The sequence below is a fragment of the Ambystoma mexicanum genome, chromosome 4p (genome assembly GCF_040938575.1).
Source record: "Ambystoma mexicanum isolate Mex_15411 chromosome 4p, UKY_AmexF1_1, whole genome shotgun sequence".
In the NCBI taxonomy this organism is placed as follows: domain Eukaryota; kingdom Metazoa; phylum Chordata; class Amphibia; order Caudata; family Ambystomatidae; genus Ambystoma; species Ambystoma mexicanum.
Window position 1 is genome coordinate 283,313,329 of NC_090927.1, and position 14,085 is coordinate 283,327,413.

Here is a 14,085-nt window from a genome sequence, read left to right on the forward strand (position 1 = left end):
ACAATGGACACCTTCCTATGGGAGTTAACCTACATAAACGAATGCGAGGAGCAATATGTACTGACCCAACCGAGCATGAGCAGGCCAAAAGACATCTGGGGCCCATTTGTGATATGCTTTCAGATACTGAAACGACTATTTAAATGACAACTGTTAATCATTTAACGAAAATATTGTTATGTATGCGATTGTATATTGTGTTCACTGTGCGCTAATGCAACTGTTGAGACCATCAATAAAAATATGTTTAAAAAAAAAAAAGAAAGAGATTGTTAGAGGCGCACCATCCCTGAATAGTGGATAGACAGTTAGGAATGAGCGAGGAAGGAGAAGAGGCTGAGGGCAGCCTGAAAGAGAGCTGCGTGTCATCTGTCATCTGACAGATCGCCTCTATCTCTCTCTCTCTCTACCTGTGGTGTTCTCCAGAGGTCTAACCTCTCTACCTGGCTGTTCAACCAATAACTGGCACTTCTTGCCCACCGCACTGCAGCTCTCTGCCCCAACTTTCAGTGCTATGCAGATGACACTCAGCTCGTTTTCAGGCTCCCTTGGCCACCTCTTCTGTTATCCAGTAGTTGTGTGCCGCCAACGATCTCTGCCTTAATGCCAGCAAGAAAGAGATTCTCCTCATTAGCACACCTGCTCCCTCCTTTCCTGTCACTCTCTGGCCGGCCTCCCTTGGCCCTCTTCCCGCAGCCACCAGTGAGCCTAAAAACCTCAGGGCTGACTTCGACTCCACACTCTCCTTCTCTCCTCACATCTCTGATGTCTCCAAGAAGTCACACTACCAACTGCACCTCCTCAGAGGTATTCTTCCTTTCCTCTCCTTCCCCCAAAAGTTCACTGTCTCCAGAGCTCTGGTTCTCTCTAGGCTGGACAACTGCAACAGCCTCTTTCTAAATCTTCCTGCTTCTAATCTCCGCCCTCTGACAACTCATCCAAAACAGGACTGCGAGACTTGTCCTTGGTCTCAAGCCCAGATATCGTATCTCTCCAGCACTGAAATCTCTGCACTGGATGGCTCCCAGTTGCTGTGAAGATTAAGTTAAAAACCCTCTGCATTGTCCACAGGGCCTTCTGGGGCCTCAATACCTCCAACTCTCTCTTTGTAAATATCTTTCTTCTCAAGCTCTTTGCTCCTCTGCCTCCAACACCCTCAGGGTCAGTCGCTTCTCCAAGCAAGGAGTTGGTGGTAGATCTCTTTTTTCGGCTGGGGTCTCCCTCTGGAACAGCCTCCCTGCCTCTCTGAAACTTGAGGAGAACCATCTCCGGTTCCAGAAGCACCTCAAGACGTTCCTCTTTACATCCACTTTCTCTCTTCCTCTGCCCTTCTGAACTCCTGGCTGAAACTGAAATGGCACTGGTCACCTGGAAACCATCTGATCTCGGGCCAAGGCCCCCTCCCCGTCAGTTGCACACCTGTACTTCCCCCCCCCCCGGCAACCCTTGCTCTTGAGGTCTGTTTCTGTATCCCTACAGTTCCCATACCAGCATTTGGACACTTGATGTCTGCAGTTACCCTTGCACTTGCCACCAGCTGGCCGCATTTTTTTATTGTGTTTACTGTTTGAGCCCATAAACTGCACTGCCCCCTCCCTTTTCCCCCTCCCCTCCCATGCGCTTGCGTGATCTGAATGTCACTTGTCCTAGTAAAATCGCTGTCTCAGTCTTCCCTTGTGTTTCCTCTGCCTTGCCTCGTCATGCCTTGAAACACTTGTGTATAGGCGCGTTATAAATGCCATATCATATCATATCTGGGTAACACTGAAAGTTGAGATCAGATGGGCCAAGGGGGGCAGCTAGACATTGAAGAGCCAGGGTAAGATAGAGCCCCAGGGAACCCTGCATGTGGAAAGAGAGGTGGTGGGCAGAATGGACCCTAGTTGGACATGTTAGGGTGTGTCTAAGAGAAAGGAGGTCAGCCACGCCAGAACCTGACCTGTGATGCCAAGGGTCACGATGAGATGATTTATCAGGTTGGCGTGATTGACCGTGTTAAAGGCAGAGGAAAGGTCGATGAGGACAATGTGAGAGCTGGAGCCAGGGTTAGAGAGCACATCTTCACAGGTGTTCAGGAGAGCAGTTTCCGTGCCTCTGGCTGCTCTGAAGCCAGACTGATGGTCATGGAGATAACCAACAGATTCAGTGTGAAGGTTTAGCTGAGAGAAGGCCAGCTTCTCAAGGAGATTTGCCCAGGAAATGAGTGATAAGAGATGGAGCAATAGTTAGCTGGACAGGAAGGATCGGCAGAAGCCTTTTTTAGGAAAGGGTGCACAAGGAAGTGCTTGAGGAGAGAGGGGATAAATCCAGTGGCAAAGGAATTATTACAGAAATCGGCCAAGACTGGAGCGAGGGAAACAATGCTGTCCTTAATGGTTCTGGAAGAGCAGGGAGCACCTGTTTAGAGGAAACTTTCATAGATTGGACTTGTTTAGAAACATCATCAGGTTTTATGGGAGAGAGGGAGGAGAGAAGGTGGGGCGGGGGAGAGAGGGCCAGAGGGGGCACGAGAGAGGTAGATGGAGAAAGATGAGCAGAGGAAAGCGAGGACTGGATGTTCTGGGTTTTAGTGGTGAAATGAGAGGCCAGGGCCATTCAGAGGGCATGGGAAGGTACAGGAGCGGTAGAGACTGCAGTGGGATTGGCCAGTTCCTTGCAGATTTTGAAAAGTTCAGCTGTGCTGTTAGAGGCCACCGACACGTGTGCTTGAATGTGGCCCCTCTTCTTGGAGAAGATGGGAGTCTGTATTAACTTTGGAGCAGGCAGCAGGCCAGTTTGTCAGAGGATGTGCCCGAAGCCTTCCACTTCTGCTCAGCTGCTCTGCACTTGCATTTCAGAGCGGCCAGGTCAGAGTCATACCAAGAGTTGCACTTGGAGGCAGGTTTCAGGTGGATCCTCATGACAGGGGCAAGGATAACAAGAGCATTGGAGATGGAGAGATGAAGGTTGGAGAGGGCTGTGTCAGACTGGTTGTCAGCCGCAGCGGTAGGAAAGAAAGTGGAGGCAAAAGAGGCAACTGACCCTCGCTTCATAGGTCAAATGGCAGTGCTGGGGTAGGTTTTGCCAGGGGAACAAGCATTTTCAGGTGAGAGGAAAGCAGAAAGAGATCTGATCAAGAGAGTGGAGTAGTGAAAGGGTGAGAGAGGGGGAATGTCTGAGGAGATGAGAACATCCAAGGTGTGTCCGGCTGAGTGTGTTGGACCAGAGGGAAGAATAGAGAGGGAGAGAGAGTCGCATAGGTTGCCCAAAAGCCCAGAAGCCAGGTCAGAGGATTCCAAGTGGATGTTAAAATCCCAGAGGAGGAGAGGCTGGGAGGTAGAGACAAGAATAGAGGAGGTGAGATCAGCCCATTCAGAGAGGAAGAGTGCGACCTGATCAGGTGGCCGTAGATGGTAGCCAAAGTCAGCGGGGGGCCAGGAGAGATAGAGAGCCTACAGAACAGGCATTCAAAGAAGGAGTAGGCTTGAGTCGAAAGGATAGAGGCAGGGACCCACTCAGGTAACATTAGAGCCACTCACCCACCGGGCTGATTGATCCTGAGCTCAGAGAGGATCTTATAGCCCTCAGGAAGAAGAGTGTCAAAAGTAGTGACAGAGCTGGCCGTGAACTATGTCCCAGTGAGAGGGAGAACATCCAGGTCAAAGGTATTCGAGGAGGTGGCAGATATCATAGGAGTATTTGACAGCAAAGTGAGATTTGAGAGTAGCTTCATGGAGCAGGTTGCCACTTTTGAAAGTCTTCCGGGCAGGTGTACATGAGAGTGGTAGATCCAGTGGGAGAGGCAGAGGGGCCCGAGAGAGGGCAGAGGTAGAAGGGGGGGTACAGAGCCCAGAGAAGAGGAAGAGGGGGAGCCAGAGAGGAGGTGGCGGAGGTGGAGGGGAGTGGCAGAGGACCCAGAAAGGTAGAAGAGGTAGGTGGCAGACGAGCCGGAGAGGTAGAAGAGGTAGACGGCAGAGGAGCCCGAGAGGTAGAGAAGGTAGATGGTTGAGAAGCCAGAGAGGAGGTAGATGGAGTAGCAGGAGAAGGTTGGGCTGAGAGCCCTGGATCAAGGTGTACCATTTAGATAGACATTAATGATGGGTTTGGAGGACAGGAAGGGGTCCACGAGGACCTTGCATTTTTTCCACCATTAATGGGTGAGGAGGAAAAAGGAGTGAGAATTGAAACTATATGTAGGGTCCATAGGTCGGGAGAGGCAGCGACAAAGAGGATGTTGGTGAGAGTGTTTCTGTAGGAGGCCTGGATTGGAGACCAGGATATCCTTTTTTAATTTCTTCCTTCCTGACTTAGTGAGAGAGATAGGATAGGTGATAGAAAATCAGTTAGAAAAGATGGGTGAGACCGAGAGCACCATAGAGGGGTGCAGGGAGAAAGGAAGGGGAAGAGTGTGAGGGAGAAGTGAGTGGAGAAGAAACACAGCACATAACTACGCCACACAGGAAGCACCGGATGGGGACATAGCAGCGGGGGAGCAACACAGAAGGAGGACGCAGTACGGAATGGAACAGAAGAAACACAAGCACTTAAGATTTAACAGTGGGAACTAAGTATACGCAGAGGAATATGAGCAGAGCAGGTGGACAACAGTGAGCAACCAGCCTAGAGAAAGGGTGGGCCTAGTGAACACGAACAGTAGCCAATAGTAGGCGCACAGTATATGAGGAACCAACAGAGGGGAAAAAAATGCCTCATGGGCACCAACAGTATGCCACCAGCAGACACAGAAATAGAAACCTAGAAAGGGAGAATAAAAAGGCCTAGAGAGCACAGTGGAAAGCAGTGCATAAAGCACAACCAGGAATGCCACACCTGGTGGGAGAAAAATGCAAAAGAAAACAGCAGGGAGTCAGAAGACACAAAATGAAGCTAACAGTGACAGAGGAATCCTAATGGGTGTGTAGAGACAGTGGGCCTCATTACGACCCTGGCGGTGACAGTATGAACAGTGTCCGTAAGGCACCCGCGCCGTTCATACCGTCCCGCTGCATTACGAGTTCTGCTTGCGGGTTCCTAACAACCCGCCCGGTTTTACCTGGCGTGCTGTGCGGCACCCGCAAGCCAAACTCATGATTGCACCGGCACCATTATCAACCTTGCCGGTGCAACCATGCTCCCCAGCCCCATTCTGCCCTATGCAGCAGAATGGGGATCGGGAGCCCAGCAATACCGCCACCCGCGAATGGGCAATTACTGGCCCATTCAACTCGTAATGGGCCGGTTATTGCCCAATCGTGGGTGGCGGGGCTGGTAGTGAACATGGCGGTAGCCGTTCCTGCTATACAAGCGCAGCTAACACCATGATCGTAATTAAGCCCAGTGTATGTTGAGACATGCATTTAAGTGGCAGTATGCACGAAGGCAGAGCAGTTTCGTAGAGGGCAGTAGTGGCTGCTCCCCCTACTCACACCTTTCTTACCATACGGTCACTGATGGTTGACGTCTGCGCAGCGTACTCGCACTCTGGGTTGCAACCTACATAGCACAATACTGCGCCCTTTGCCAGCGTGGGTTTGCCGCAAAGGGTCCGGTCCTCGGTTCTAAAGGATCCGATGCATGGACGTAGCGCAACGTTCTATGTATCCAACGGCCAGCGTCTCCTGTGGTCCTGTGTCGCACAACACCGCACCCTTGGCCTGCGCAGGCTTTGACGCAGAGGGGTCGGTCCTCAGTTCTTAAAGGATCTGATGCATTGACATAGCGCAACATGCTAAGTATAAAATGGGCCATTCTGCTACTATGCTGCAATCGTGAACATATGTATGCACTTCTGCACGAATTCCCCTTCCTTAGCACACCTTGCAGTCTCCCCATTAATTTTAGAAGCAGGGAAGACTGTGTGTTGTGTGCGGTACTTCAAATTGCAAAAGTCAAGCAAACAAAAAACATTCCAGGACTTGTAAATTAAAAGTATGAAAATACACTATAACACGAAATGCAATGACATTTCTCATGAAAGCGTACTTATTGAATGCTTTTCAAGTATTTTCTTGCATTGGCATGCAAAACTTACTTGTAAGTAAAGTTTTCCATTCACATTAGCGCTGCCTATGAAGTAGTTGAGTTTCAGGAAAACCATAAACCAATGGTAGATGCATAAAGATGTCATTCTTGCAGAAAATCTTCTAAATCCTGGGAAATACATGATAGAAGATAAATGATTCTCTATGCATCTTTAATTATAGTAAATTTGCATGCAATATGGATTAAAGTTTCTTACATGAAGCAGTTTGTACATAGGCATTTAGTTGGACGTTTGTCACATACACTATCCTAGATTACTGAAAGCAAAAAGTAAAGTGCAGCGATTAATGAATTTGTGCAACTCATGTTTGTATATTCAATCATGACTATTCTCCTAGCTTTATGGTCTCTCTTGACTGCACCATAGACATTCTGAGCTTTCCGTAATGTGTTGCTGAAGTGAGTATCAACATCTAAACAACATTTTGATCAAGGCCATCGTGTCATGCATATTTTCCACGCACATAATTTATTTCCAAGAATATATTTTTGTATTCATATCGTTGAGCTTTAAAAGTAGGAACTATGAACATTTTGCACAGACTACATATTAACAGTTGAGTATATTTTCTGTGATACCACTCTCTGTAATGTTCACCTTTACAGATACAAAACCAACAACCTTATTCACCCTATGACCCATTACAGAACCTGGGTCCAACATACATGTTTATATTCTAAAAAGGTCCCTTATCACTCCAGGGACTTAAACAACAAAAAGTTATTTTTTTCCTCGTTTACTTTAAACCTGCCCTTTCTTTGCAGTGTGGTGATTGCATCAAAACAAGTCCACACGGTGCGTTTCGGTCGTTCAAGTGTCTAACTTGTCACTTGTATCACTCCCGGCCTTCATTAGGAAGCAGTATATTTAGAATCTACCAAATGTGATTTGTGTCTATCAGATAGTGGCAGAGCCAATACGGAGGGGCTAGATTCTCCCTTTTCTTTATTCCAGCCTAGTACCAAATACGCCGATATCTGAAAGGAGAATCTCTCTGGGCGGAGCTTTTGTATTCTCACATCGAGAAATCTGGAGCCAAGGAAGCTCTTGTCGGGTTGGAATAAATCCTATCTAGACCAGTCGGGCATGGGAGCACCGAATGCAGTCCTAGATCAAGATTGCTTTACCAAGTGAGTATCAGACACATTTCACTAGAGCTGTGCAGTAGTGCAATGACCCACCAGTGCAGTGGTACAAACGATATGATCATATAGTTTAGTCAGTGGACATTTGTTTTTTTTTTAACTGACTATCTATCAGTACATAAATTGCTGGAAAATGCCCTGGCGCCAGTTACAAGTTGCCCCGTACCAGTGCTCTTTGTGTGATACAGCCCAGAGTAATTTCTAATTCACTTACTGTGTGCACAACCCCTGCACCCAAAACACAAGCCCACACCAATATATCACAGTAGAAATGTGTACAGTACTACCTAGGACTCCCTCAATCCATATTAAATAGACTGCAAAGTCCCCAAAATGCAGCTGCTCGCATCCTCCCCATAACTCCACACAACCTATTGCACCTGTCATTAGATCTTTATAACACATGGCAGCCTGCAATATCCGTAGAAAAATCTGGAAATAATATTATTGCAGGCTAGATGTGACATCATCTTATTCGTAAATCTTAAGTACTCTTCATCGGTTACGTGTAACTGCTTTCCCACATAGCACCTAGAGGCCTTTTGCTGTAACCATGCTTTACAAATACCACAGAACATCAATGTCAGCAAGTAAAGACTTCCTTCTCATTTTGTGTATAAGGGACATTAAGGGCGCCCTTCCCTATGCCCTTTTTAGTTTTAATTGTTAGGGGCATTTAAGCACCACCATTAAGCTGTAGCTACAGCAGCTACGAGGGAGATGACATGTGAGAAGGGATACCTAGCTTGTGGGTGCTGTTCGGTTATTTACCCATCCATTGACTGCCAATGGCCATGCTAGTCCCCATGGCCATTCCCACCCACTTCCTTCTCTTCCCTAGGCAAAAACATATGCCTGTGGTCTCTTTAAGCTAGCTCTACTGACGTATTTGTGCAGAGGCCGTTCATTGGTGAGACGTATTTGTTTGTACAAGTCTCAGTTAGTATCCTGTTCACTCTCCTCGATGATCCACTCTGCTTCCAGAATGCTTCTTGAACCAAAGCATTCCGCCCATTGCAACAGACCCTAATATAAAGACTACCACACACCTCCCCTTCCCAAACAGATGAAACAACTAAACAAATAAAAGAAAGTGAACTACAGACCCATCCAGTTCCTTACACATCATCCTTACAGAGACCTACCACATAGTCTTTAAACTTTCCTGGTTGCCTCCCCTGCCTGCTAGACCTTCTACCAGATAACTCAAACCCACTGCACTCTTCCCCACCTGAACGCAGAGACCTTCCTGGATCCCTTTCAGAACATCTAACCTTCACAATCCTATTCAAATTCCATGTACAACCATCTTCTGTCATAACAGAATTGTGGAAAGTCTTCCTAACCTTAGGCGGCACTGCCACTTCAAAAGACTCAGAGGCACTGACAGTCTAATTCTCCCAAGATCATTTGATCATATAGAACTCTCCTTAACAGCTCTCCTCTCATAATAGCTGGCCTTATTTGTAATGTGTCTCTCTATGAAACATGACCTGGCGTGCTGCACACTCTCCCATGTCCACCTCACCCTTTACATACACAGGGAACACATTTTGCAATTGGGCCTCCTTTCCCTGCTCAATTCAAAGGACCCAATGAGCCTCAATCCTACTCATCAACACTTCTTCCCGATCTTGCCCATTGGCCCATGCCCATCTTATGCAGTACTTTATCACCTTGTTAAATCTTTCAGCAACCCCATTATACTGGGCGCCATGTATTGCTGTAAACTTATGTTCAGCTCCATTGTCAGACAAGTATTCACTCATCTCTTTGGACCTAAACTGGACACCATTATACATTATCACCACATACGGTTGAACACTTGTTCCATAAACTCAATTACCTCTTTCGCGGTGATGCTCCGGGTGATTTTTATCTCCACCCATTCTGACAGAATATCGACCAGCACAATGCAATATCTTTGTGCTCCCTTGCTCCAAATTGGTCCAAGAATGTCCATCCCTACCTTTTCCCAAGGAATTTGAGGCATAGAAACCAAAGTCATAGGATACTCTCTTGGTACCAAACTCTTCTCACTCAGAAGACAGGACACACAATTTCTCATTACTTGTTCCACCTCCTGGTGACACCCTGGCCACCGGTACTCTGTACATACAGCCTGCTTAGTTTTGGTAACGCCCTGATGTCCCTCATTGGCTAGCTCTACAATTCTTTTCCTCACTCCACTGGGAGGTATGATCCTGTCCCCTCTCATAACATATTCACCATTCACATGCAACTCATCTCTCACCACCTACAAACCCTCTAGCTCTGTGTGCCATGACCCATCTTCTCATTCTGGATGACACACTGTCTAATCCCTTCTTTTCCAGAGTCTCTTTTAGTGGCTTATAATCGGTTAGTATCATAAAATGTGATCCACATAGAAATGTTCTAAACTACTGAACAGCCCACTTGATGGCCAACAGTTCCTTTTCGATAGTGAGTAGACGGGACAAAAAAGCTATGACTAGTTCCTCATTTCCTTCCATCTGTGCAAAAACACCTCCTAGTCCTGTATTGCAGGCATCTCTGGAGATTATGGTCTTCCTACCCATCTTTAAGTTCGTCAGAGACGGGGTACATTCTAATACCAATTTAATATTTCTTTATTCCTCAGCGAACAGCATTTTCCATTCATATGGAGCTCGATTTTTCAGAAGTGATCTCATATTCACAGTTTTGTCTGCAAAATCTGGAATAAACTTTGACTAGTACTCGGCCAGGCTGAGGAAGGAGCTTATATTTTCCTTGTCCTGCAGTTCTACTGCATTCCTGATGTTGTCTATCAATTTCATCTTCACATTAACCCCTCTTGCACACACCAAGTGGCCCAGGTACTCAATTTCCTTCAGATAGAATTTTCACTTGTCTTTACTCAGCGTCAAGCTCTTTTTCACCAACATGTCCATAACCTTGTTGAGCCTCCTATCATGTGTTGATCTGATTCAAACACTAGTATATCATGCATAATTCTCTGAAAAACAGAAGCCGCTGATACTAGTCCAAATCGCATTCTAACAAATTGGAAGAGACCTTCTGGTGTTATAAAAGCCGTCAACTCTTTTGACTCTTGATGGTATTTTATTTGGTGATACGCGGATGTGAGATTGAGAGAGGAAAACACACATGCCTCTCCAAAGGTAGTAAGAGTTTCAGTGATAGTGGGAAGGGGTTGGCGATCATGTATAATGCATCTGTTGAGAGCATGAAGGTCCACACAAAGTCTAATCTTACGATTGGGCTTTGCCACAACAATAAATGAGAACCCCACTCCGATGATTCAATCCTCTGAAATGTGTCATCTTGCACTAATGTCTGTAGATCTCTCTGCACCTGATCTCTTAGGAAAATAGGGATGGACCTCACCCTATGCACAACAGGATTTTGATCCTTGCACCAGGCGTATTTTGTGCACAAAGCCATTCAGACAGCCAACTCTCTAGCTGAACAATTGCAAATGCAACCTATCGTTATCACAGAGCAGTACACATGCCTCGTGGTTGGGATTCAATCTAACCTTCAACTTCTTTTGCTGTAGACAGATTAACAAGTGAACTGAGCATCTTTCAGTGACATATACTTTGCCAATCGCAATTCTTCGTTTGAATTGGAAAGTTCCTTTGAACCACACTAATACATTGATTTTGGCACCACCATATACCCAAGGCTTTATTTATGTCAACGTCCATTAAAGGCCTTTTCGAGAAAATGTGCTCAAATATGTTCTTTGGAATAAGGGTATATTTCGCCCGAGTCTATCATCATTTCAACTTCACAGACATCGATTGTTACAAGATCCTTAGGCCATCGAATTCCTCATCTTCTTCATCATCCACCCTGAAAACAGCATCTTCTGAATGCTCAATGCCACTGATCTGTCATATTTATGGTGTGAGACTTGCAGCATTTCCTAAGATGTCCCTTTATTCTACACTTGCTGCATTTGACTTCCAAGGCTGTATAGGACGGGCTAAGCTGTCCAACAGCAACACACCTATAACATCTTTACTAAGAAATGTTTTGGATGAATGTGATTTTAGTAGTGGAATTTGTGGCTTTTGATTGATTTAATCAATAGCTTACTATTGGAGACTGCCGCTGTGGTCTCGCTCTTTCCATCCTGCTGCCTGCCCTGTTGAACCTTTTTCATAACGTTTTCAAACATTTGTTAGTGTGTACCACTTCTTTAGCTATACACAACACCTCTTCCAAGGGTGGATCGCACTTTTCCCACAGGCGTTCTCTAATCTTGCAGGCACAGCACTCAAGCATATACTGATCCCTTAAACGTTCAGTGTGTTGCCCAAAGTTGCATGTTACTGCTAATGCTCTCAAGACACTGATGAATGTTTCCACTGTTTCTTCTTGTTTTTGCATTCTTTTTCCAAATTTGTATCTTTCCAATATAATACTCAGCTTCGTTTTGTAATGTTTACCCAATATGGCAATGCATTTCTCATATTCATCAAGGTTAATTGCCTCATCATTTGGAAATTCTGGCAAGTCTTTGAAATTCTCCTGTCCCGCAGTACATAGGCAGTGCATTAGCAGTGCTTTGTTTCTTCCAGTGCTAAAATGTGCCACACAAATAACTCCTGCGTAGTGCTCGAATGATTTCTACAATTGTTTCCAAGGGACCAGAGGTTCTCCTGTATTGGGGAGAAATGTGAGCGGGGGAGCTATGCTTTGCATTATTTCAGTATTACTGTGATCCCCTGATACAATCCTGAGGTCGGAACTATGCCCTGCTTTGAGACTTTTTAGATTCCTTATATCTTTTCAAAAGAAGTTGCTTTTGCGCCTTATTTATACCCTTTAGTATAGATGCAGAGCAGTGTTTTCCCAGAGTCTTCTTGGACATTGGTCATGTGTAAAAAAATTAGTTCTCAGACAAACCTTTAGTAGAACACTTCAAAAAGGCTAAACATAACTACGAAGATATCTACTGGTTTGTTTTACAAACAATAGACCCACATCCACGTGGCGGTGTCAGCGATATAACATTACGTAAACTGGAACAAAAATTGTTATTTTCACTTGATTCTGTGAAACATGGGACAAATATTCGTATTGAGTGTAATATGTTCATACACCAGTAAAACACTCTGCATTCTTTAGTAATGAACCCCACAGTAAGATGCATTAAGATCCTTGGTGTTATAAATTCCACATCTCCACAGCACTGTGTGTTCCAACATGACAACGTGGAAAGGAAACGATTCCACATGTTGTAACAAACTATCGGACCATGAATAGTGAAACGGACCATCATCAATGATCTCCATCGCAATCCCAAAGCAGCAAAACAATGTATAGCCATGTATTGTCTATATTTAATAAGTATTTAGATGTACTCTATGGACCATATAGCTATTAATCACTTTGAAACAAACTTTGGAACAAAAAAAAGTTTTTTTAAAAACCAAAAGTTTAAGCGAAAGGAGCAGCGTGATTGTGCCCAAAATGGCGCTCTTTCGTGTCTTTGTTAGCAAAAGCAAAAGAGACGTCTAGATGATCGTTTGTCGATCACGTGACCTTATTTAAAGCACACACAGCGGCCGGGCGATGCCGCGAGAAGAAAAATCAGCTGTATTTGCTTCACCGCGTCGGATAAAAAGTAAGTGAAATCCGCTGAGACACAAATGTAATGTCATAGGCAATTAACAAAAAAAATCTAACAGCAAAGGGATATGACTAGAACTTCGTTTGAAATTACAGGTCGGGCACGTGATATTGATAGTATCATTACTACGGGTTGAAGCTACAGACACGTGGAACGGCGAGACAAAAAAAAGACAGACGCTGCCTTTCATAAACATAAAGCGTGTTTGCTCAAGCCATTCAAAAGGTAAACTTACATAACTGTAGCTTTGAAACAGGAGAGAGGGGGCAATTTAGTTGTAGTAAAGGTAAAAGTGACTGAAGTAGCTTCAGATGGTAAAGCGAGGAAGTCCATAATTAGCATTAGTAGTCCAACCAACAAGGTGGTCTGAGCAAATAGATATCAATGCTAAGACAACTGTCAGTCAATTTTTTGTTGATTGCAGTGTGAGTATTCAAACCCCTGACGACTCGGAAAAAAGACTTGTAGAAGTACCAACCCCAAAAAGAGTCTTACTTGGGAAAAAGAAACATCAAACATAATTTTTATCACCACCGATCCGAAAAGGTAAATTGCTTCATTCTTTTAAAAAAAAAATAAGAAGGGCAATTTGAAGTCGGCATGCAACATAATAACCAATTATTTAACGTATACAGTGCATTTATTCAGTAAAAAAATGAAGGGAAGCCCATATGAAAAATGTCCCCCGATCTTGTCATTTCAGTGAACACCTGTCAGGAAATATGTGAATTGGATTGCCCAACAGGAACTTATGCCCACCCGCCTCCGTGCTAACAGCTCATGAAAAAGAATACAACAAAGAAAGGTAAATTGTGGTTGGAGTGAGAAAATAACATCAAGAGATGAGGAAGAAAACATGAACTGATTTGTAAAAGTTAACTTGCGTTAATAATAAAACGAAAAAGGCAAAAGAAAGACGAAGCAGTATGTGCATTCCACTATCATATTGGAACACACGTTATAAAACAATGTAAACAAATCTGTGCTGAAGATTAATTTAGCAAATAATCTAAAAAGGAAAATAAATAACCCAGATTAGTGTATAAATAAAGGCGAATGATCGCCATGCACATACACTGAATGTCACTTTAGCTAGGACAGTGTATTTTGTATTGCGTCACACAACGATAAGAAATAGATGGTCAGTAGGAAAAAAGAACCGTTGAGGCAAAAAGGGTCAGTTTTTTAATTGTTTGATTATCTTTGTTTTTAGATTCTTTCACATACACGACCATGTGTACATGAAAAAACGGGTCATAAACGCACAGCAAAAGCATTTTTGAGTGTCC

At 44.6% G+C, this 14,085-nt stretch overlaps 1 protein-coding gene across 3 annotated transcripts in view; it reads right to left on the reverse strand.

Annotated features, from left to right (window-relative positions):
- The window catches only part of LOC138453204 (adhesion G-protein coupled receptor F1-like), a 926,758-nt gene that overhangs the window by 706,716 nt on the left and 205,957 nt on the right, over positions 1-14,085 (reverse strand). For all 3 annotated transcript variants that reach the window (XM_069605833.1, XM_069605832.1, XM_069605834.1), the window contains exon 2: positions 6,011-6,129. In XM_069605833.1, coding sequence (XP_069461934.1) covers positions 6,011-6,106 — 96 coding nt within the window. In that variant the 5' untranslated portion in view covers positions 6,107-6,129. The remainder of the gene's footprint in view (positions 1-6,010; positions 6,130-14,085) is intronic.